This window comes from Vulpes lagopus, chromosome 5, assembly GCF_018345385.1.
Source record: "Vulpes lagopus strain Blue_001 chromosome 5, ASM1834538v1, whole genome shotgun sequence".
Classification (NCBI taxonomy): domain Eukaryota; kingdom Metazoa; phylum Chordata; class Mammalia; order Carnivora; family Canidae; genus Vulpes; species Vulpes lagopus.
In genome coordinates, this window is record NC_054828.1 from 84,138,723 (window position 1) to 84,160,934 (window position 22,212).

The 22,212-nt window shown below is 44.8% G+C and overlaps 1 protein-coding gene across 8 annotated transcripts in view; it reads right to left on the bottom strand.

Annotated features, from left to right (window-relative positions):
* SFXN5 (sideroflexin 5) overlaps positions 1–22,212 on the bottom strand; it is a 125,312-nt gene that overhangs the window by 91,653 nt on the left and 11,447 nt on the right. For all 8 annotated transcript variants that reach the window (XM_041756684.1, XM_041756682.1, XM_041756679.1 and 5 more), the window contains one exon: positions 9,515–9,592. In XM_041756684.1, coding sequence (XP_041612618.1) covers positions 9,515–9,592 — 78 coding nt within the window. The remainder of the gene's footprint in view (positions 1–9,514; positions 9,593–22,212) is intronic.

Here is a 22,212-nt window from a genome sequence, read left to right on the forward strand (position 1 = left end):
TCTGGTGACAACTGGCAATGCTCCCACCTCAGGAGGCAGGTGAGATGGGAGGGACATCTTCATTTAAACTAAAATTCCTAGTCATGACCTGAATTTGTTTGCACTTATCCATCTCTAGGCTGCAGCAACAACAGTCAGAGTCATAGCTTTTGGTTTTGACTCAGCCACAAATTTGCAGTCTCCTGTGCAAGCCATTGCATACTGTAGACTTAGATTTTTAAAAAAATTAACCAGGCAGGGGGCACCTGGGTGGCTCAGTCAGTTAAGCGTCTGGCTTTGGCTCAGGTCATGATCCCAGGGTCCCGGGATTAAGGCCCGCGTTGGGCTCCTTGCTGGGCAGGAAGCCTGCTTCTCCCTCTGCCCCTCTGCCTTTCCTTGCTCATTCTCTCTCTCTGTCTCAAATAAATAAATAAAAATGTTTAAAAAAATTAATCAGGCAGGGAAGGAAGGGCCCCTTCCTGTGTGACACCAGACTCAGCCTGTAGAGAGAGCATAACAAGGACTCGGGTCTGAACCCTGGGTCTGGGCTTTTCCCTGGGACTCCCTGGACCCATGAGTCAGATACTGGAGGCAGTAATGGCAGCAGAAGCACACGCCAAGAGCTGGTTGCTAGCTTGAAGTTTCCCAAGTCAGTCCTGCAAACAGAGTACAGGCGAGGATCATCCTGGGATGCGAAGCATTTGATGAGAGACAAAGGAGGTCCAGTGGACAGTTCAGCCACACTGAGAATCTAGGGCAGGGAGTCCTGGCATCTCTTCAGCCTGTGAAGCAGCTGCACTTTAACCAGCAAATTCCTCAACATGGCATGTCTCTTCTGGCTCAGCCCATGTCACTCTATGCCTCTGGTGGAACATAAAAATGTGTGGCCCCAATCCTCTGGAGCTTACTCGCTGCAGCAACAAACCGTGGACTTGAGACTTTGGACCTTGCTTGATTTCTCAGCTTGGGCAATGAGGACAGAGTGGGGGTAAGGGAAGCAGTCTGGGTGAGAGGCTGCTGGAACAATGTAGAAGTTTGCTGCTTTCAGAAATGTCCAGTGTCTCAGCAGAGCTGCTATCTGAATATTAGAATATTAGAAGCCCAGTAGAGATGCCAGAGAGGAGTGGAGGGTGGGCAGAAGGAAAAGCCCTGCTTCTGGGGGAGGAGTAGGGCATACCCCCAGCACCCAGACCCCAGATGGAGGAGCCACCGCCCCCAGTCTGGCTCACTCCCCTTCCCCTCTGCCTCCTTCCAAGCTGCTTTTCCAAACCTCTAAAGGCAGCAAAGACAGAGCCTATTTAAAACAACCTCCAGAAGGTAATTAAACAGAGCCCGAAGGGGATCCTTCTGTAAAGCAAAGGATGCTTCCATAAAACAAACAAAAAAAAAAACTTCCTAATTTATCATTTGGGCCAATCCCATTACTCCTTACCATTAATTTTGTTGCCATGGTTACTCCCAGGTAATATGTACATATGCAAGTCTATGTGGGGTGAAGGTACCCCCCCAGTCCTATAGATTCATAAAAGGAGAAAGAACATCCCCCCCACCCCTGGTTCAGCAGCAGTCATTTCTTCTGTATATGTGCAGCTTCCCTAAGAATACAGGCCTTGGAGTCAAACCGTGGTTTGAATTCCAGATCCCCCACCTGCTGGCCATGTGATTTGGGGCAATTTACTCAATCTTTTTTGCACCTCCGCTTCCTCATTTGCAGTATGGGGGTATGAACACTGACTTTCAAGGTTATTGCAAAGATGAAAGAAAATACATTTATTCAACAACAAATATTCCCTGAGCACCTACTATGTGCTGGGCACTACTCTGAGCACCCACAACACATCAGTGAACAAAACGGACCAAAAATCCCTGCTTTTGCGGAGTTCATAGTCCACTGGCAACCGAACATAAACTAAAAATAATACAAATAAAAATAATAAGTAATTTCTCTGATATGTGAGAAGGATGGGCGACTCAGGAAACCTGGAAGAGTGGTGCAGGGTAGGAAGGTGTGTGCGTTGGCAGTGAGAAGGAAGAGACAGGTAGTCAGGGTAGTTGTCCTTCAGGTAACACTAGAGGAAATACTTGGAGAGAGTGAGTCACGCAGATATCTGGTGGGAGATTAATCTGACGGTCAGAACAGCCAGTGCAAAGGCCCTGAGGCAAAAGTGGTCCTGCTCCACATATTTAAGAGACAGCAAAGGAGGCCAGTGTGACTGGAGTGGACTGAATAAGGGGAGAGGTGTAGAAAACAAGATCACAGAGAAACTGGGTTTTTGCAGGCTGTGCTAAGGACTGTGGCTTTTACTGAGTGGAAAGCAGGGACACAATGCAGCTTCCTGAGCAGTGGTTCTTATGGGGGTTGATTTTGCACCCAGGGGACATTCAGTGATGTTTGGTTGTCACAACTTGGGAGGGGTTGCCACTGGCATCTAATTGGTAGGAGCCAGGGCTGGTGCTAAACATCCTAGTGCACAGAACAGCCCCCACAACAAAGAATTACCTGGCCCCAGATGCCAACAGCACCAAGGCTGAGAGACCCTGGAACCAAGGAGCAAGTAAAATAGTGTATGTGTTCACAGATCACTCTGGGTGCTGTCCTGGAAATGCCACAGGGGGACCCAGGTGGAATAGGGAGAGCATCAGGAGGCCACCACAATGGCCCAGCCCAGAGATGCATCTGGAGTGCCCAGTACAACACCCAGTTCATCCTGCAAATGCTTCAGCTAGGATCGGTCACTTGCCAGGCCTAATGATAAGGGTCAAACTGTGGCCAGCCAGAGGGTGGACTCCTGACCAGGATCCCGGAAGTCTGAGGCGAAGGGTCAGGGTAAGGAAGGGGAGGTGTCAGTCAAGGCTGCCCTTCAGCTAGCTTCTGACAAACCTGCTGACACACAGAGAAGATTTGGGGTGCAAGTATTTTTAATTCCCTGGTATTTTCTCTGCTATTTTCAGCAAAGCCCAAACACAGCTGACCCCATTTCCACTGTGCCTGAGGAAGAGACTTGCAGGATCTCTTACATCAGCTGCCCTTTCTCTTTGGTAGGTTGCTGGCAGACTCCACCTTTCATGGGGCCCCTCGGTGGCCAATAGGTTATGCTGGGTATAGAGTAGGCACTTAATAAGGTGAGCCGGTCCCCAGCCCCTGGGGGTTGTGAAATGATGGGCAAGAACAACCACTCAGAAGCCAACAGGGGCTCCCAGGGACAGGCCCACCTCACTCCTGCTAACTCCAGTAGCTTCCAAGCTGGTTTCCCTAATAGCACTTACCCTCCCCAGCCATATGGCACTCAGACTGATGCTACCCCAGTACATATTCAGGTTACTCCCTTGCTCAAGAGCTGCCCATAGCTTCCCTTTGCCCCAACACATCTAGCAACTCTACTGGAGTTTCAAAAACTTTTGCAATCTGAAACTTCCCAACTGCCTCTCTAGCTTCCTCTCTCTGGTCTCATCTTCTCTTCCTGCTCCTTTCCCTCCCCTGATCCCATCTCTCTCTCTCTCTCTGCTCCACTCCACTTCTCTCTCGGGGCCCATTCATTGTGGTGGGTTTCTGTCTACACTCTACACCAACCACTTGTGTCCCCTCCCTGAGGCCTTCCTCACCCCCTGCATTCTCAAGATTCTCTCCCCACTGGACTCCTACCTGCCTCCACATGAACTTCACACAGACTAGCCTCCAGCCTCGTCTCTAGCGCCCGCTTCTATGTGGTCACTTCACCTGTGCTGGGAGCTGGCTGTGTGAGGGCAGGACTAAGGTATGCTCACCTCTGCTCAGGCCCACCTCCCAGAGCACCTACTATATCCAGGATGCTCAGCAGATGCCTGGAGCCTGCTCTCACTGTGTGAACTGCACAGGTGTGCATGGGCTGCAGACCTTCACAAATGCTAAGCTCCTCTGCCTGCCATGTTTACACACATGAGTTCACTCCACAGAGTATCCCCTTTCCTTCCAAATCCACCTTCAAGTTCTAGGTGAAAGGTGGGCATTGGATCTAGCCGGCTATGGGACCTTGGGTAAGAAATGTAACCTCTTGGGATGCTTGGGTAGCTCAGTGATAGAGCATCTCCCTTTGGCCCAGGTCATGATCCTGGGGTCCTGGGATCGAGTCCTGTATCAGGATCTCTGCAGGGAGCCTGCTTCTCTCTGTCTCTCATGAATAAAATAAATAAAATCTAAAAAAGAAAAAAAAAAAAAGAAATGTAACCTCTCTGAGATTCAGTTTTCTTGCCTGTAAAATGGGATTAATACAGGCACCTACCAAATAGGGTTCCTGTGAATATCAACTGAAATATGTGTAAAGTGCTAAGACTTGGTGTAATGCCTGGCACTTGGTAAACACCAAGTGAGTGGTGGCTCATTAGCACAAGGGAATCTTTCACCTTTAACCTCACCCATCTCCATGCATAACAAACTACTGCAACAACACCCTGGCATATAAAGTGAACACAGCAGAGTCAATATCTAGAAATCTAGTCCATCTGCCTATACTTACACTTTTGCTCTCATCTATGGCTTTGTTGTTTAACTGATAGCTCCAGTCTTTATCAGGGCTCCTCACATATCAAATTTCTACTTGTCAAGCCCAAAGGGTAAATTATGTTTACTTTTATTTTATCCTAAGGATGAATTTTTCACTGGTATAGCAACATCTTAATGAGTTAACAGTCTCTGGTGGAGAGATATAAGCTACCCACTAACAGAAGACCAAATAGAGGCCATCAGGTATGAACAATCCACTTGTGTATACCCACTGGTGAGATGTCATAACCAGAGGCCAGGTTAGATAACACACTGGTACGCAGGTTACCCAGGGCTGCCCATGACATCAAGACAGGTCTGCAGGCAATAGCAGGTAGCCAGGGGCTTCTGATCCACATGCCTGAAAAAGGATGTCAGAGCAGGCACAGAGCCCAGGGCAAATGAAGTTGTCCAGACTGAGATCAGGAGCTACCCTGGGCCTGGATATAACTTGTGAGCAGGGCCGCCTAGACCAGGAATAGGGGACTATCCTTAACTCCAGATTGTTGAGGCTTCCCCAAACCCTGGGCTTATATATCATCACCCACCCACTCAATTCCTGTCTATGAGGCCAGAGGGTGTGTGGCTTATAGATGGGGCTCAGGGAGGGAAGCACGGTAAGAGCTGCCATAGAGCCCAATCCCTGATGCCCCGGAGAGCCAGGAGGACCAGAAAGGGAAGGAAAGGGAGGATCTGCTTAGTAAAGGGGCCGAGCAGCAGGCTCCCACCTAGAGCAATGTGCTACCCTGCCACCAGATAGACACTACAGGCATCATCACCATGAGCCAGAATTGGGAAGTAGAACTAGCGCCAAGATCCCCCCAACCACCCCTCCTCCCAGCTCCCTGAAGGCACATGGGGGCTTTTAGGACAGAAAACAAAAGAGGCCCCAGGAAACAGGACAAGCAATCTGAGGCTACTGAAGGAAATAAGGGGGAAATACATGGCCACATTCCCCAAACTCTGCATGCTGGAGGGAGTCCCAAGAGGCCACCTCAGCCAGATGGAGATTGGGTTGGGAGCTGACAGAGGACAAGAAAGGTTTGGGGGGCTGAACTCACCTCTGATGGGTCCAAGAGGAACTGCAAAGGTCTGAGAACTACTCTAGCCTAAAGAGGAGCATGTTAGGTCATGCTACCCAGGCTCCTCAGTGCCTGTGCCAGAGGGAAGTACTGTGCTCAGGGATGATTTGGCCATGGCCTGTCCTTCCTAATGGCAGCACAGATGCCTGAAGATAGACCTGCCTAGCCATCACTGCCTCATCTCCCATCACCCCCCAGGGCCCTGCACAAGGATGTCTGGCCAAGGTGCTCCAATCAGCTCACACATTTGCCCTCCTTTCAAGTGGCCAGGCCGCAATTGAGCACATTCATCTAGAATTCCCCTGGAGGAACTTGCTATCTCTGCTCATGATGTGCTTCCTCACCTGGATGGCTCCTACACAGTGCTTCTTCTGGCCAGCCCCTTCTCATTCCTCAAATCCCAGCCAAGAAATCCCTTCTAGACAGTTTGTGCACATTACTCCTTCCTCTGCTCTCCCATAGTATTGTGGCTATTCATAATTGTTCCCTAGATTCTGGGGGTCTGTGAAACAAGATCCTCATCTACTTTCTTCCTTGTTCTCTCCCCCAGGCTCCAGCACCACAACTGTCCTGCAGGTGCTCCATAAAGACATATTAAATGAACTGGGTTGGGGAGAGCTGATGACTAAAGCCACCTACCCCAGGAACATCCAACCAGTGTGTCATGGGCAGCCCAGAGCCTCAGCATGGGCTTTACACCTAAAGGTGTTAGAAAGCAGAGTTAATGCCTCATAAACTTACCAAAAGAATGGAAAAAGAGACAACAGCAGAGGAGGGATAGCAATATGTTTTTGAATGGAAAATAAGTTTTAGTAACTGATCCAGTAGAGAGGAAGTAACCACCCCCTCAATGCCTGCAGAGTGCATGCTTAAGGAGACAGTCCATTGCCCTCAAAACACCAGCAAAACTCAGGACTTGGAGAGACCAGGTACCATAGGGGAAAAAAGGCTAATCATAAGCTAAACACAGGGAATTGGTTAAAAGTCTATCCTCAAAGTAATAAGATCCTAAGACCTTCACCATACAGCAAGGTGACTCTGTAAAAAAAGAAAAAAAAAAGATTTTATTTATTTATTCATGAGAGACACAGAGAGGCAGAGACATAGGCAGAGGGAGAGGTAGGCTCCCTGCAGGGAGCGTGATGTAGGACTCGATCCCAGGACCCCAGGATCACGACCTGAGCCAAAGGCAGGTGCTCAACCACTGAGCCACCCAGGTGCCCCACAAGATGACTCTTAACCACCATCACCTGTGTTCCCCAGATGCTGGAGACTTATCAGCCTTCTGGAGAAACTGAATCCAAGTGATCCCAGACTTGGGAACATCCACACAGTGGAGGATGGGATTGGGTGAGATTCAAAGTAGGGAAATTAATTAAAGTCTGCAAAGCAACTATTGGGAATCCAGCCTCCTTCCCCTACTTGGCTTCCAGAATGCAGAGAGATGAGATGGTTACTGTATTTGCAAACAGGAAAAGAATTCTATTAAGAAGAATTTTAAAAAGAATCAAAAAGCTCTTAGAAATTAAAATTATAGTAGCTGAAGTTAAAATTTCCATCGATATGTTGAAAATAAACTAAAGGACATTTCCTGCAAAGCCACAGAGAAGGACAAAGTGATAGAAGAGAAAAAAATATAAGTGTCAATCTAGGATGTCAAATATTTGACAAATAGGAGTCCCAGAATAAGAGGAAATTATCAAAGAAACAGTAAAAGAAAATTTGCCAGAATTGAGAGTAGGAGTCTTCAGATTGAAAGGAGTTGCCAGGAACCCAAAATAATAAATTTTAAGAGAAGGCATTGTGGAATTTCAAAAATAAATATAATAGAAAACATACTAAACATTTCCAAAGAGGGAAAATGAGTTACTTACAAAGAATCAGAAATTAAATATATCAGATTTCCATCAGCTGACAATGAGAATACATTTTCCAATACTGAGAAGACAGTAAAACAAGGTCTTCAAAATTGTTAAAGAAAATGTCTGTAAGCCTAGGATTTTCTTCTCAGCCAAACTGTCAGTTAAGACTAAGTGTAGGGGCACTTGGGTAGCTCAGTTGGTTGGAATCTGGCTCTTGATTTCTGCCCAGGTCCTATCAGGGTCATGGGATCAAGCCCCACATTGGGCTCTGTGTTTGGCATGGAACCTGCTTAAGATTCTCTCTTTATCCCACCCCACCCCCACCAACAAAAAGCCCTAAAAAAAAAAAAGACAATGCAGAATTACAATTTTCAGACTTAAAAGAACTCAAAATTTTCTTCCCACAGGGACACCTGGGTGGCTCAGCTATTGAGCATTCGCCTTTGGCTCAGGGCATGATCCTGGGGTTCCAGGATCAAGTCCTGCATCAGGCTCCCCACAGGGAGGCTGCTTCTCCCTCTGCTATGTCTCTGTCTCTCTCTGTGTCTCTCATGAATAAACAAATAAATCTTTAAAAAAAATTTCTTTACATTTACTTTTTTTTAGAAAGCTACTGAAAGAGGTATTCCACCAAAATGAAAGTGTACACCAACAGGAAGACCTAGAGCTGGAGGAGGGAAAATTTCAAGGGGAAAAAAATGGAACTGAAGGACAGGGGTCTTCAGATTGAAAGGAGGCACTAAAAGTATCAAAATGCTGCTAGATATAGTAAGAGGTCAAGAAGGTATAAAGAAAACCATGCCAATGTGAAAAACTCAGGGAATCATTAATTCCAGGTAAAATATAAAATTAAACGAGAGAAAACAAAAAACAGTAAATCCTATTTATATCATTGTGAATACTGAATATCCACAAACCCTCAAATCCATGACAACTATTTTGGGAGAGTGATGAGGATGGGGGAGAGACATGTGATTTTTTATGGGGGTAAATAACAAGAGAGCTGAATCCAGCTGAATACAAAAGAACAAGTTGAAAAATAGGACTGTAGGTAAGCATATTAGTTTGTCATAGATTCCTATCTGAAGAAATAACTAAAAGTACTTGTTTCTAGAGAAAAGGAATGGGAATTGAAGGGGGATGGGAGCAGCATACTATTTTTCCTTCTGGTATTTTAGTACTATTTGACTTTTTGAACTATGCACATATATTACTTTGTTTTGGAGGTTTTTTTTTTTTTAAAGCCTTTATTTATTTGAGAGAGACAGAGTGAGCAAGAGAGCACAAGCAGGGGAAGTGGCAGAGAGAGAGGGAGAAACCCACCATGGGCTCCATCCCAGGACCCTGAGGTCATGACCTGAGTTGAAGGCAGATGCTAAACTGACTGAGCCACCAGGTGCCCCTGCATACATATTACTTTGAAAAAAAAAAGTGTGAAATTAATTTTTAAGATTTTGAAAAAGAAAAACTTTGACATGTTAACCATGTGTCCCTATAATCATTAAAGTAGCCCTATAGTGCATCCCTCTACCTTTCCTCCAGCCCAAAAACAACCATTAACATTTCACTTAGCTCTAGTTCAAAGTCCTAATTGATATTTTAAAAAATAAAATCAGTGTCCTAGCCTAATCCCCACCATACTGCCTTGTCTTTCCCATCCTTATCCTGAACTTTTGAGTAGTGGTATGCTAGTAAATGTTTAAAAATTAGTTCTTTTGGGAAGAAAGTCCTGGTTTATAGCATTTGCCAATTTCCATGGTGTAAAATACTTCTACATGGCTGATTTCAAACTACCACTCTGACATCACTGAATGTGAGTTGAGAATATATATACATATCAGCTCCAGGAAATTATGGCATTTGCGCCTCTCTTGCCTTATCAGCATCCATGCTTCCCATGAGGCTCAGGGTATGAGGGAGAGTTCAAAGTCTCCTCCAAAAAGCCGGAAGTCCACACGGCTATGTAGTAGCAGTAGAAGTGGATAATGAAGGAAAGAGAGTGGTTCTGGCTACAGGGAAGGGGATGTAGCTTTGCCACCTTCCTCCCCACCCCCTACCTCCAGCAGAATTACCTGTTCATTGGTGACACCTGGGTGCAGGGTCCCATGCTTGTAGTCCTCCAGCAGCTGCACAGCTTCTCTGAGACGTCTCTACAGGAGAAAGAAAAAAGACATTGAGGGGCACAGATCCAAGACTCCTGCAACTCTCTCCTTTGCAAACAATAAGGAAGGATACAATTTAAGTGTCCTTCCATGGGGAAATGGCTACATGACAGTATTCTGATAATACCATGGAACATTATTAGGCAGTTTAAAAAGTGAAGTAGATCTGTATGTGATTCCATCTCCAACATATTTTTTTGAGTGAGAAAATGAATTGCAGAGCCGTATGATGCCATTCATTATACCAAACAAACAAAGCCCACACACACATAGAAAACAATATTTTCTATGAGAATATTTATATGTGTAAATCCACCAAAAAAGCTCTAGAAGGAGACCCACCAAACTAGTGACAGGAGTTACACTGGGGTAGGAGGAACAGCTCCAGATTTGACAAGGGGTGTCAGGAGGAAATTTAATCTTAATTGTAATATTGAAAGTTTTTATAAAGATAACATATTTATGTAATACTCATATAATTTCTTTTCAACATTTTTAAAACACTAGCAGAGATTTACATACTAAAGTGCATATGGCTATAGTAACTGGTGTGGAAAGAGAGAGGAAAAAAAGAGGCTAGAATTGTATCATCTGTAAAATCTTTTTTTTTTTTTTTTTTCCATGAGAGACACAGAGACACAGGCAGAGGGAGAAGCAGGCTCCATGCAGGGAGCCTGATTCAGGACTCAATCCTAGGACCCCAGGATCATGCCCTGGGCCAAAGGCAGGCGCTAAATCGCTGAGCCACCCAGGGATCCCCTCATCTGTAAAATCTTAAAAGCTAAAGAGACAGCAAGGCAATAGAAGGCAGCCTTTGTCCACCAAAATATTTGTATAAGAATTATTCATAGCTTCACTACTCAAAAAGCCCCAAATTGCAAACAATCCAAATGTTAATACTAGAATGCACAGGTAAATTATAGTATATGTACACAATGGAAATTACACAACAATTTAAAAAGCAAACTACAAACACAGTTTACAACATGGATGAATCTCTCAGACAGAATGTAGCAAAACATATTTTCCAGAGACGGACGCTCTAATATCTTCCATGCCCCATTCTCTTCTAGAACCTTCCCACAGCCCCATCAAGAAGTAGAGTCCATGTGTCCTCCTGCTGATCCTGGGCAGAGTACAGCTGAAGTGAGGCTCTGTGACCTCTGAGGCTGTGTCATAAAAATGCCCTGTACTTCCACCTTGTTCTCTTGGGATAGTCACTCGGAACTCAGCCATCATATTGTGAGGAAGGCCAAGCTGCATATGAAGAGACTCACCTGGACAGGTTTGAGGCCCTGGCTCATGGCTACAACTGAGCAGCAACTCACCCACCATGCAAGTGATCCATTTTGAAATGGACTTTCCAGTCCCCCATCAAACTGCCCTAGCAGATGCTACACAGAATAGCAATGGGCCAACCCTTCCAAGCCCTGCTCAAACTGAAGATCAGTGAACAGAGTATTGTTTTAAGCCACTACAATTTGTTATACGGCAATGAAAGGCTGATACCCATAATGAAGTCTGATGCCAAAGAGTATGTATAGATTTAAAAAACAGGCAAGCTAATCTAACTAACCTGGTGCAGGTCATGACAGTGTTACTTTTGTGAGGGGGCAGGGTGCTGATTTGGAAATACATGAGGGAACCCTTCAAGGTAATGGAAATGTTCAATGTCTTCATCTGAGTGGTGGTTACGTGGGTATAAACAAAAGTCAGGGACACCTGGGTGGATCTGTGGTTGAGGGCCTGCCTTTGACTCAGGGTATGATCCCAATGTCCTGGGATCGAGTCCCGCATCAGGCTCACTACATGGAGCCTGCTTCTCCCTCTGCCTGTGTCTCTGCCTCTCTGTGTGTGTCTCTCATAAATAAATAAAATCTTAAAAAAAAAAAAAACAGAAGTCAAAATGTATTAAGCCATTAACTTAGGATTTGTGCATTTTACCATATGCAGGCTATACCTCAGAAAATTAACAAGAAACAGAGAACAGTCATAGAAGCCAGCCTATGTCAAGGTTAGACAAGGGACTCAGACATCAGGGTTGCCCAGAATGGGCAAAGAAACCCAGTGAAGCTGCCGCGTCCCCATGATCTCCTCCTTTTTTTTGTTCCCCTTTTAATAGAAGGACAAGGCTAGCTGAGGATGGAAATGCAAAGACCTCAACAGAAGCCCCTTGGTCTGAAAGCAGGATGCAGCACCAGGAAGGGCATCCAGTGGGGCAGCCAGGGTGTTTGCTGAGCCAGCTGATGAACAGTCCCGTAGGATGGGAAATGAACAGCCACTTCCTGTACTGCAAGAGCAGGACTCACTGCCAGTCCAGACCAGCCAGCCAGACCAGCTGACCCATCAGGCCTGTCTGTGAAGTACCTGTGACCAACACTGGTCTAATCCAGGGCATCAAGGAGCAGGGAAACTTCTCACGTAGGAGCAGCCTGACTGCTGAGAAGTACTGCCCCTCCCCTTTCAAATGTATGCATATCAACTCCAAAATTCCAGAGTCTCTCCCCAGAATCTCTTTCCAAATTGGAAATAGCTTGGTGGGATATTTGTGTGTGTTGTGGGGGGCGCGCAGGGGGGGTGATGTAAAGAGGGCACTTAACCCATGCCGTTTAGAGAAAATGTCGGAAAAAAATAGATAAGCACAAAAGGTAATTTTAAATCACTCATAAACACGCCACTGAGTTAACTACCGCAAAAGTGAGGATGGTTTAAAAAGACTGAGGATGATTTTCCTTCCGGATTTAATGCATTTGTTTTTCAACAAAATGGGATCATGTTGATTGTTTGTTTTAACTTGCGTAAGGTCACATGGCTGGAAAGTGAAAAGTTTAGTGTTTGTACCCAGAATTTAGTCAGACTCTTGCTGGGTGCCCCCCACCCCTCTGAAAGCCTCCTGGGACGAGGCAAGCTCCCCACCCCAGGCCAGCTTCCTCCCACGCCGCAGCCTCTGCCACGGGACAATGAATGCTCTACTTTCCAGCGCTGAATGGTGAATGGCCGCATGTTCTCATTATTTTCCCACTCCAGGGATTCTCCCGAGTTCCTATAACAACCTGGCCAAACTCCATCTCATTTGACACAGTCATCAAAGGGAGGCCTCCTGCCACAAGAATGAGTTCCAAAGAGCTCTGATCTTGGCATGGGTTGAGGGAGAACTAAATCCAAAGTTCCTAAAGACAAGTCTGAGAAATTAGGACTGGAAGAAGCTAGAACGTGCTTTTCTGTTGCTCTGCCATCCCTGTGCTCAGCCAGGCCCCTCTATCAGAAGCTGAGGGGCTGGGGCTCAGGTCCCCTGTGGGGCAGCCAAAGCCCCAGGACACACTTGCTTTAAGAGCTCGCCCCGGCCTCACTGTTCTCAGGGCTGGGCTCTTCGTGGCAGAGAATGGGGACATTACTGGGGAGCCCTGAGGAATGGGAGGAGGGTTTTCCCTGCTTTTAACCCTCCTCTCACCCCCATGCCTTGTGATGCTTGAAAGAGGAGCCCTGGGCACTTGAGGGCTGGGGAAAGCTGGAGGTCTGTGGCCGGGTGAACTTTGCAGGAAGTCTTTTCAACTAGGAACAAAGAGGCAGCCAGGCCCTGAATGCAAAGGCAGCTAGGAGCTAGGAGCCGATGAAAGGCTGCAGGCCCTTCTCTAGAGCCCTGGGCCAGGGAAAGGGTTGGCCCAGGTTGCTTCTCAGACTCCCTCATTGGCTTGCCTGCCTCTAGCTCACCTGCCAGAATGTCACCTTGAGGTTGTCTACTTGTATTTGATAGGGGCATGGTCTCCAGAAGGTCCTTCTGGAAACACTGGCACCTGGAAGGTCTGCTCCAGGGCAGATAATTTGAAAAGAGGAGAAATTTGGATCCAAGGGTCCTGCCCCAAAGTCCTGAGAGGTAGGAGGAAGCAGAGGGGCAGGCATGGGGTGTTAGGGTGGTGGTCAGAGAGAGCAGGACACAAAAAGGAAAGCTGGGGAAAGAGTCATCAAAAACAAAACTAATCTTTTTTGTGGGGAGAGGGGCACCATAGCCCACCCTCAAACTAAATTCAGACCGTATGGAATCCCTGCTTGGCTAAGAGAGGATGTCAAAATGATATAAAAATGTATGATAATAATATTTAATACATTAAATACATGTTGGCAGTGATAGCACCTGACAGGATGAGTAGCACTCACCCCTACTTCCGGTAAAGGGACCATTCCCTGTCTGGGTGGTGCCTGCAGGTTCCCACCTCCTGACCTGGTTCATACTGTTCACTTTATCAGGACCCTCTTGCTCCCCAACAGTCTATGACCATCTCCATCTATCCTTCCAGGCTCAGTGCCATCTTCTCCACGAATCTTCCAGAAATGTTCTCCTTTGCCTCTGAATAGTCAGAGTGCATTTATTTGGTTTGCATCTCTCTGAGGTTCTCAACCACTTAAGCACCTGTGTGTCCCCGTTATCTGACAGAGATTGTGCAGTGCAGTGACGGGGGTGCTGGTTTCAGGTACATCTGCGGATCCACAGGACCCATTCACCCCTGTCCATTCTTATATGGGGCTATGCATAAGAGAGATTTAACAAAAATGAGTCATTGAGGCTGCTGGGGGAGAGGTGAAGGCTATGGTCAGGGTTAGGAATCCAGGTTCCAAAGCCACAGACCAAAGTCGCTCGATGGTGATGCTCGTTTGACAGAATCCCAGAATTACAAGAGACCATGCCCTATTCACATAGGATATGGATAAGAACACCCCTTTGTATGCATCTATCATAGAACCATCTAGGCCACCCCCTCTCTGAAATAATCGGGGCCAGAAAAAGGAAGGGCATTTCCATGCCCAGGGTCACAGAGGGGCAGGCAGAAGGCAACCTAGAAACCCCAAATCCCCTCAGTTCCAGTTCTGGGCCATTTCCACAAAACATCAGCATGGAAGACCTTCTTGTTCTCATAACAGTAATAGAAAGAAGGGTGGTCTCCCAGTGATTTCACAGCAATGCCTACATCCCCCAGAGCTAGGGGGGCAGGGCACCTCTGGTAAGAAATGGAAGGGCCTTCTTTACTCTCATTCAAAGCCAGGCCCAGCCTGACACAGAGAAACAAGCATTCAAACATGGGCACTTCAGGCAAAGGGGAGACTTTGGGAGTCTCAATGCTTGCAGAACTTTAAAAGAATAAAAATAAAAAAGGCAGCATCAGGGGCCGGGGCGGGGGTGGGGAATGAACTGACAATGATGAGTGCGTGAGAATGAAGCAGGGATGGCTGATGGAAGGCAGGGGGAGGGGAGGGCAGCAGCTGATGTCACATCATGCCTTGATTGCTCAGTACCTGTTCTCACCTGGGTCAGTCTTGCGCCTGCCCAAGGCAGAACCATCATTCTCACCTTGGCCACAATGATGGCCTGAACCATTTTTATTGTGGCTCTAAACGCTAGGACTTGGGGCATGATTCACTTGGGGATGATGATTTATAGGCAGATAGAGTCTCAAGCCCTTCTCTTGTCTTCCCTTAGCCTTCCCAAGCCCCTTCTTGTTTCCTTTTGGCAGTCCTGGGACACACAGGGTTAAACATCTGTGCTGAGATAGGTCCTTGGCTCCCCATGGCCCCAGGCACCCTCAGGGAGGCCCAAGGGAAGGGGAAACCAGGGGCACCTGGGGAAAGGCTCTGCTTTCCTGTGGCTGACCTGTGGTCACTTTCAGGTGGCCCATGAGAGGTAAACAGATATAAGTCTGGCAGCATAATAGAAGGTCCAACCCTTTAGAAAATAAATCTGTCCGGTTAGCTCAAAAACTTTAGAAACAATCAGCCCTCCAGCCTGGGTAGCCTACTCTGGGGAATTTTTTTTTTTTTTTTTTAAGATTTTATTTATTTATTTTGAGAGAGAGAAAGAAAGCAAGCTGAGCAGGGAGTCTGAGGTGGGTCGTGATCCTACGACTCCAGGATTCTGACCTGAGTGAGCCAAAGACAGACACTTAACCCATGGAGCCACCCAGGCACCCCTGGGGAATTTATTCTAGAAAATAAGTGTAGCAGAAGTGAAAAGTGATAGGTCCAAGACTATTTTTCTTGGAAAAGCAAAAGATAGGAAGCCACCTGTGTATTAGATCTAAGCATCTAAGAGGGACAGTTATATAGACTTTAAATTTTGATTTTTAAAAAGTATAAAGGGGGCGCCTGGGTTCCAGAGTCCATTAAGCATCTAGGCTCTTGGTTTTGGCTCAGGTCATGATCTCAGGGCCCAGGGTCAGGGCTCCACATCTGGCTCCGTGCTTAGCAAGGAGTCTTCCTAGGGATTCTCGCTCCCTTTCCCTTTCCCTCTGCCCCTCCTGCTCGGGCTCTCTCTCTTTCACTCTCTAAAATAAATAAATAAATCTTTTTAAAAAATAAAAAATAAGTAAAAAATTAAAAATTATGAAGACTTGGAAATTAATGAAAAAAGCAAGTAAGAAATGTTCAGGGTAATAAATAGGCCAAAAAATGCATACAGATACGCAAGAGCTTGAAATGTATAAAGGTACTGACATTTGGCTATTTTTTAATTAAAAATTCCATTAAAGATTTTAAAATTAGAATATCGATGCTATCTAGAAGGCATTTAAATGGACATCCTCAAAGAGATTAAGAGTACATTTATCATGATGAACACTGAGTAATGTATAGAATTGTTGAATTGTTATATTGTACACCTGAAACTAATGCTGTATATTAACTATACTGAAATTCTTTTAAAGTGTAGAGAAACATTATAATTAAAAAGTATTTAGTTGAAGGGCACCTGGGTGGCTCAGTTGGTTAAGCATCTCTTTTTTTTTTTATAAGATTTCATTTATTTATTCATGAGAGATACAGAGAGAGAGAGAGAGAGAGGCAGAGACACAGGCAGAGGGAGAAGCAGGCTCCATGCAGGGAGCCTGATGTGGGACTTGATCCCAGGTCTTCAGGATCAGGCCCTGGGCTGAAGAAGGCTGCACTAAATCGCTGAGCCACCCAGGCTGCCCAGCATCTGACTCTTGATTTCAGCTCAGGTCTTGATCTCAGGGCATGAGTTTAAGCCCCACGTTGAGCTCCATGCCCAGCATGGAGCCTACTTAAAAAAAAAATTTAGGGGATCCCTGGGTGGCGCAGCGGTTTGGCGCCTGCCTTTGGCCCAGGGCGCGGTCCTGGAGACCCAGGATCGAATCCCACATCGGGCTCCCGGCGCATGGAGCCTGCTTCTCCCTCTGCCTGTGTCTCTGCCTCTCTCTCTTTCTCTCTGTATGACTATCATAAATAAATAAAATTTAAAAAAAAAAAAAAAAAATTTAGTTGATGAAAAATTTAAAAATAAAAATAAATAAATGGACATCATCACTCACTATTATTGAGATTATAAACTGATATGATCTTGCTACAGGTTGGCATAATCTACAGGGCAATTTGGGAATATATATCAAAAGCCTTAAAATGTCTTATGTTCAGAAATTCTACTTCCAGGAATTTATGCAAAGAAAAAAAAAAGAAATATGGGGAGATTTACGTACATGGATATTTATTGCAATATTATTTATAATGGCAAAAGACTTAAACCACCCAAGTGGGTCACAATAAAGAAAATTATTAAGTACTTTACAGAATAATCACATGATGGATTACTAGGTCGTTATTAGATATATTTTGAAATAACCTTTAATAACAAGGAAAAATGCTCATGATATGCTACATGGAAAAAAGAGTATATATCATGTATACATATATGTTATGCAAACATATATATCATATGATTCTCTGTACATATTCTATATAAAGAGTATATACACACACACACACACACACACATATTATATAAATCATCCTAATTTTGCAAATATGCATACAGCAAAATGTCAATGGTGACAATTTCTGGCAGGTGGGATTATGAGTTGTTTTTATTTTCTTCTTTAGCCTTTCATGTATTCCAGTATTTAGGGATTACTGCAAGAATCATATCACATCAGAAGGCACATAATGTCAGATTTTTTCACTAGTGATGCTAAGTTTGGCCACCTGGCTAAAGTGGTGTCCTCTGAGCTCTTTACTGTAAAGGTAACTTGTCCTCTTTGCTAACTCCTCTTCAGAGTGAGACTTCCTTGAGAGCATACGCATATCCCATTTCCCTACAACTCGTTCCTCTATGCAAGTAGCATCCACTGATGATACTGGTCAGAGGCAGTAAGTTCATTGAGCGTTACACAATGGTTCTTTCCTTCTACATTTATCAGCTGACATTCTTCGATGAAGACCAGCTTTCCTCTCCCACACTTTTAGTATTACTAAAAGTTAGTAATTATTAGTATTACTACAGATTCATGGACTTCTCCTCCTCCTCCTTCATGTTATTGTTATTATTGACTTGCAGATTTATTATTATTACTATTATGATTATTTAGTGTGTTATAACCACTGTTTTCATTCTTCTTAATGTTCAAATTTCCCCAAATGTCATGAGGGGGGGTCCCTTCAAGCCAGTTCCTGCGTCTCCATCATTTCATGAGTGCCCTCCTACTTTCTGTAGCAGCTCTCCCTGTCCCAGATGTGGATTTGGCCACCTCTCCAAGAAGCTTCAGTTTCTTTTAGTAGGTAGTGGTATTTAGAAACCAAGACCTGAGTGCTAAATGTGTTCACTGTTACCAGGTACCATTGCTTCTATGCCCTTTCAATGAGCAGAGCCAGGAAACTGGGAAATTATAAACATAAATGTGTGTGTGTATGTGTGCCACGAGTTCATATTCCACACTTCCAATTCAATATAATATGTAATCCTTTGGCCTTTCCCCTCCTCCGGATCTATATCCTCCTAATTTCATGGTGAGAACCCTGGTTTCCAACATCAATATAATTACTTATCTAGTCTATCCTACACTGAGTTCATGTTATTAACACTAATATTCCAGTTAGTTTTCCCTGACCTTCAGGATGATAATCTGTCAACCATTCATTCCCTTAAATAATTATTGAATTTAGAAGAGCAAATTCCTTTCATCTTCAGCCCATAATTAAAAGTAACTTTGATGTCAGCTGGTACAACCTTGCCCTTAGAGATCTAGATCTAATTCCATGACCTAGGTGCAAAGCCAAAGCTGGGGCTGATCCTGTACACACTGCACCACGATAGGAGACTCACAGCTCCTCAAGATCCATCCCCTAAATAGTCTACTCTTGCAGAAATTTCAAGAACCAAGCAGACTTTACTGGCAACTTCCCAGGAATGATGGTGGAGGGGAGAATGGTACATCAACAACTTTCACCACCCAGTAGGCATGACCAGTCTCAAGATAGCCCCAGTCACAGGCCTCTCAGCTCATCCCAGATGCTTGCTCTCCTTCCCACTGTTTCTCCCTCTCCTTCCTTCTCTCTCCTCTCTTGGCAGGATCGAAAACCACAATTCTTCCCCCTCTGTCAAGCAGACCAACCCCCTCTTCTGACGCCTTGCTCAAGACATTCTTATGACAAAGACAGCCTTCTTCCTAAGAGAAATTATGGTGAATAAAATTTCCTACGCCTCATTACACAAACAAGGGTTGGAATCTTTTTAAAGCTTGGTCAATTATAAGTGACAAATTGCTGCAAAAGTCTCTCAAGATGTGTCTATCCATCGACTCAGCAAATGCCTCTCAGAACCAGGTCACCAGATGGCTCAAGCTGCCCAGGATCTTTCTATCTCAAGAATCTCCAGTTTCCTGAACCACCTTTTCATGTCTCCACAAACCTATCCCCCTCACGGGAAAACAGGTCTGTCCAGATCTCTTCCAGCTGGGTGCCTGCCACTCCATACTCCCTCCCAGAGCACCAGCCAAGGACCCTGAGAGAGAAACAGTGCTCTGTAGACACTAATCATGGTCTATGGACTGAGCCCAGCAGAAGGGGAACCTGGCCCTCCTGGAAGTGCCACAGTTCATGGGGGACAACCTCAGGTAACTCCCCTCTTTGCTTCTAATTTCTCATTGCTTCCCTGTAGATGGCCTTACTAAGCAACCTGCCTGGGCAAGAACCAGTGAGTAATGGACCTTCCAGAGTTTTCAGGCTTTGATGATGATCTATGGACAAAAACTTTCCAAAAGACCAGCATGTAGTGCTGGAAACAGTCCCCGACCAGGGAGCAAGGGGATGGGGGGTGTGAGTCTTTCTGAGAAGCCTAACCAAATCTTTGATGAGGGGAGGGGACGTGTGAAATTTGAAAAATATTTCAAAATTAAAGTTGTACTGTTTATTTTCTGGCCAGTAAATAGTTAAGTTGCTTTGTCATGTCAATTGCTGATAGGAGAAACAGGGCTTAGTGATATACAAGAATATTGGGGCCATTCAAAATGCAAGAAAGATGTGGCACAAGAAGAGGAAATGAAATGGTCTGGGAATGAGAAGAGGATGGATTGGAGAGGAAGGAGAATATAGGCCCCTGGCACAGCTGGCATACCACCCTATAGCTGTCCAACCATCCTCAAAACCCCTGCCTACTTGTAGTAATGTGGGGAGCCTGAAGTACCTCCTGACCTTCTGTCTTTCTCCACCATTTCTCACCGTGCCTCAAACACACCCTTAGCACCTATCCTTTGAGCTAAGCACTGGCCTCTGTGGTCTTTTCCATCAAGCAGGTGGCATTTTTGTTGGGATTTATGTTACAACTGTATCTAGTTTTGCACCATTCCAGAGCTTTCTAAAAAGACACATAACCTAGGCTAGGTAAGTAGTTTCTCTAGCTGGGTGCTTTTCCAAACTTTTATATAGTCACATTGATGACTCCTTAGGAGAATCCAGACAGAGCTCAGAGTACAGCAGCCTTGACCTTAAAGGGGGAAGGTAAAGTCAGTCAGTAAAGTACCTGAGCCCTTTGTCCATGCTGAGTTCCAGTAGGAAACCACATATCAGGGTAATTCCCGCCTTTCACATTACTGGGCTACTCTCCCAGACCCCATTGGGATTGTTCTAGGTCCAGGTGCCCAGAAGGCCTTGTGCTGCTTTCTATCATGACTTTTACCTCCCAGAGGGATCCACTCCTGGGGTGAGGCAAGCCAGTGCTCAATACAGAGAAGATGTGTGGAGAAGTGCTGCCAACACGGTAAGCCAACTCAAAGGCTCAATGTCTTTCCTTGGGATATGTGGGGACCCAGCATGAGAGCTCAGGCCCTCTGCCAGCTGAGTAATCTTGGGATTGTTACCCAACCAGCATGCAAACTGGTTAAGAATAAGGGTTCTGGAAATAAGTTTACCTGGATCATACACTGGCTTCACCATTAGCCAGCACCATGTATGTGTGATTTAACTTCTGTTTCCTTATCTGTAAAATGGAACTTAGAATAATATTCACCAGGCTGCCTGGGTGGCTCAGTGGTTGAGCGTCTTCCTTCGCCTCAGGGTGTGATCCTGGAGTCCCAGAATTGAGTCCCACATGGGGCTCCCTGCATGGAGCCTGCTTCTCCTCCTTCTGCCTATGTCTCTGCCTCTCTCTCTCTCTCTCTCTTTCTGTGTCTCTCATGAATAAATAATTAAAATCTTAAAAAAAAAAAAAAGAAGAATATCTACTTTGTAGGGTTGCTTTGAGTTAATCTTGATGAGCTAATGCATGTAAAACACTTGCAAACCTGCCTTGCTCACAGTAAGTACTTAACAAATATTTGCTCAAGTGTTCAAAAATATTTCACATGTTTTATATGTGCATGCACTGCTATACACATACAAAACCTATAAAGACATACTTTTTATGAAGGCTGAAACAAATCTGGCAATAAATTTAAATTTGACAATTCCACATGTTGGTAAGGATATAGAGCAACTGGAACATTGCAGATGTAGGGCTATTCTCAACAATGGTTTGGCAGCTTCCTATGAAGTTAAACGTACATTTACCACAGTTACCATACGAGCTAGCAGTCCATTTCTAGTTATTTACTCAAAAGAATTTTTTCTTTTCTTTTTCTTTCTTTCTTTTTTCTTTTTTCTTTTTTTTTTTTGCTGCATTTTTTTTGCTGCAGTTTATTGTTTTAGTCCAAAGATATTCAAAATGGAAACTCAAAAAAAAAAAAAAAAAGGAAACTCAAAGAATACTTTTCTACCTGAAACAATTAAACTAGATTCTAAGATATAATGCTTAACACATTACAGCAATAAAGATGGTAATTCATTGTCTTCTATACCTACTAAAACCAAGATGGTAAAGCCAATTTGGTTGCAATAGTGTCATAAAGATAGAATATTACCATCAAACAAAAATAAAATAAAATATGTCCACACAAAGAATGCTCATAGTATTTTATTTATAATAGCCCCAAACTGGAAACAGCTTCGGTGTTCGTCAACAAGTAGATGGATGAACAAATTCTGCAACGTCCTTTAAACGGAATACGACTCAGCAATCAGAGGTCACCAACTATTGATACATGCAGCCACATGGATGAATCTCAAAAGCATCATGCTAAGGAAAAGAAGCCAGATGTACAAAGCTACATACTGTAGGATTCCATTTATATGACATTTAAAATAGGAAAATGGTAGGGACAGAAAACACATGAGTGGTTGCCAGAGGCTGGCAGGAACAGGGGAGAGCAACTTTATAAATGAGCGTGAGCGAACATCATAGGGTGATGGAAGTGTCTACAGTCTCATAGTGGTGGCAGGTACATGACTATGTTTATCAA